Here is a 3,381-nt window from a genome sequence, read left to right as displayed (position 1 = left end):
GATCAATGGGTGGTGTGTGTGTGTGTGTGTGTGTGTGTGTGTGTGTGTGTGTGTGTGTGTGTGTGTGTGTGTGTGTGTGTGTGTGTGTGTGTGTGTTAGGAGATAGTGACCAATGAACTGTGTGTGTATGTGACCACAGATTAAGGCATTTAGTGACCAGTGGATTTTGTGTATCTGCATTTGTGACCGTTGGACAATGATAAATTAACAGATGAACCTCAACAACAATAACCAGCACCTCTACACTGACAAAGGTGAGAGCTGGGGATGACAAAGAAGACTAACTTTAGTGTTTTACAATTACCTTTTTCTCCGATTCTTGCCTCGTCCCTTGCCTTCATTCGCTGGATAAAACCTTGGCTTTTGCTCTTACGGAACTGCTCAAACGGATCTTTCAACTCAAATGGATCTTTTATCTCAAATCCTACTCCCTTGTACATGTCCTGCCGGTTGCGACAGTCACCTCCTGATATAGGGTCAACTATGCCCTGTTCTGTGACGCCAAGACCCTTGCCACTCCAACCTAAATGACAAACAGAAACAAGATATATGAATGTATTATCAACATATTCTAGCAGACAGACAGACAGACAAACTCCATCATCATTCATTACCATCAATGTTCATTAGTCATATGCAATAACAGGCCAATCTCACAGGTGCGTGTGTCATAATAGAATAGACCCAGAACACAGTAAAGTGGTTGGTGTTAGAAAGGGAACCAAGTTGTGGAAAACAGGGGGGAAAAAAATGGAATTTTTTTTTTTTACTTGTTTCTGTCGTTTGACTGTGGCAATGCTGGAGCACCACCTTAAAGTGTTTTTGTCGAACAAATCAACCCCAAGATTTATTTTTAAGTCTAGTACTTATTCTATTGGCCTCTTTGCTGAACCGCAAAGTTATGGGGGAGGTAAACAAACCAATACCAGGTGTCAAGTGATGAAGGGAGGACAAACATACACACACACACACACACACATATATATATATATATATATATATATATATATATATATACATGATAGGGTTCTTTCAGTTTCCATCTGCCAAATCCATTCACAAATCTTTGGTTGGCCTGAGGCTGTAGTAGAAGACACTTGCCCAAGATGCAAGTTTCCAATTGTTGGATGGGGTAGGTGGAGGGGCAGTTAAGTCTTGGATAAGAACTACTTAGACTGCAAAAACCCATTCAACCCAATGAATGCATGGAAGGCAGATGTCAGATGATGAGGATTCTCGTCAGAAACAGAAACAACACAACACATCTGTCTGTCAACACCCCCACCACCACCCAGCAGGTATTCTGATCATTGATAAGGGCCCATTTCACTTCTACCTTTGAGTGCATGTGCACAGACATTTACTAGTGACTACAATCAAAGCACATCAGTACCGTCATCCCTACCCCCCCTAGCCACCAGCACTGTGTGTCACCCCCACCTCCTTGCCCCACCATCTCAATACATCAACATCTCTTTTCCCGACCTTTCTTAACTCACTCATTGACATATTTCTCACCCTGTTACCATCCTTGCACATTTTCTGAGAGGAGTGACTCAGACAACGAAGAGGGGATATTAAATTACCTCAGTGGATTCTCATGTCACATAAAAAGCACTAGTGCTGGTGCCATGTCAAAAAAGTACCCAATACACTCTGTGAAGGAGTTGGCATTAAAGAGGACATCCAGCTGTTGAAACCAAGCCAAAACAGACCATGGAACCTGGTGCAGTCCCTGGTCTTGCCAGTTCCTGTCAAGCCAGCCAACTCATGCCAGCAAGGAAAACGGATGTTAAATGTTGATGATGAGGATGCCTCGTAGCCCCAATGCCACACTTCTGTTACAAACCAACCCTAACTTAATAAACAAGAAATGAGAAAAATGGTTGACCAGGTGGGTGGTGCCAGTCAGCCAAACTCAACTTACCCATCTTCATCAGCATTTGGTGGCCTTTGTTATCTTCTCCGATCCTTTGGTCAAACATGGGAGGCTGCAAGAAGTTTTCACCGCCACTACACGGAAGACAGACAAGAGAAGCAGGAGCGATTAGTTTTGGTGTAAGCAAGGTAACAGAAAATGGAAAGGAGGAAGAAAGGAAAAAGGACAAGTCTAAGTGACATCCCTGCTGTTCAGTTTAAAATTTTGCTTACCAAGCCCATTTTGGTACCATGCAGTGGGACTGAACCTGGAACCATGTAGTTGAGAAACAAATTTCTTATCACACAGTCACACCTGCACCTTGCATTTATGGATATTTTTTTCATTTATTTATGGTACCGAGACCATTTTGTGCTGTATTTTCTTTCCCACTACTTTTGTGATTTTATTATAAATTATGTGCTTTTAAAACCATATTTATATGTTCTTGTTCACTATAAATAGAAGTACCTCATTGAGTTTCTCAAGCCTGGTCCTTACTCATTCTATCGGTTTCTTTTGCTGAACTGTTAACTTTCAGGGATGTAAACAAACTAGTCCTGGTTGTCAACCTGTGGTGGGAGACAAATAGACTCACTCACTCACTAATTCATTCATTCACTCACACACACAATGGGCTTCTTTCAGTTTCTACTTCCTAAATCCATTTATAAGGCTTTTGTTATATTTATTCAAACTCCCAAAGAAGGTATGAGGCCAGGAGTTTAGAAAGAAGGTGGTCAGTCAGTATCACTGACCCTAATACTTAATAATAATAATTGTTATAGATTTAGGGACAAGGTCAGAAATTTTGGCAGGCTAGGGTTTTTTTACTGACCACAGTACATGACCGGTACTTTATTTCATCAACCCCTAAAAGAGAAAAGGTAAAGCTAACTATAACAGAATTTTAACTATTTAAATGAAATGAAATAAACGAAAAATACATGTTTATTGTCTGTTTTCTGATATCCCACCATTTTGCAATATATTTTTCAAACAGGATACATCAACACTGCAGAAAATGACAAAGGGGATCCCTAGAAGGCAACTAGTGCCCCATTACTGCGAGCATCTACATCAGTTGTGGCCACCCTGCAGCCCACAGAAATTTCTGTAAGGCACATGTATTTTTTTATTCTTTTACTTGTTTCAGTCATTTGACTGCGGCCATGCTGGAGCACCGCCTTTAGTTAGGCAAATTGACCCCAGGACTTATTCTTTGGAAGCCTAGTACTTATTCTATCGGTCTCTTTTGCCGAACCGCTAAGTTACAGGGACGTAAACACACCACCATCGGTTGTCAATCGATGTTGGGGGGACAAACACAGACACACACACACATATATATACATATATACGACGGGCTTCTTTCAGTTTCCGTCTACCAAATCCACTCACAAGGCTTTAGTCAGCCCGAGGCTATAGTAGAAGACACTTGCCCAAAGTGCCACGCAGTGGGA

General features: G+C 41.4%; 1 protein-coding gene across 1 annotated transcript in view; it reads right to left on the bottom strand.

The window, feature by feature from the left end:
* Positions 1–203: 203 nt before the first annotated feature.
* LOC128250638 (calcium homeostasis endoplasmic reticulum protein-like) overlaps positions 204–3,381 on the bottom strand; it is a 36,329-nt gene continuing 33,151 nt past the window's right edge. Inside the window, exons 15-17 of the mRNA XM_052976151.1 lie at positions 3,280–3,303; positions 1,928–2,013; positions 204–523 (exon numbers count right to left, since the gene is read on the bottom strand). Of these exons, the coding sequence (XP_052832111.1) occupies positions 219–523; positions 1,928–2,013; positions 3,280–3,303 (415 nt within the window). The 3' untranslated portion in view covers positions 204–218. The remainder of the gene's footprint in view (positions 524–1,927; positions 2,014–3,279; positions 3,304–3,381) is intronic.

Source organism: Octopus bimaculoides, chromosome 23 (assembly GCF_001194135.2).
Source record: "Octopus bimaculoides isolate UCB-OBI-ISO-001 chromosome 23, ASM119413v2, whole genome shotgun sequence".
NCBI classification, from domain to species: Eukaryota; Metazoa; Mollusca; class Cephalopoda; order Octopoda; family Octopodidae; genus Octopus; species Octopus bimaculoides.
This window is presented reverse-complemented; position numbering and strand designations above follow the sequence as displayed.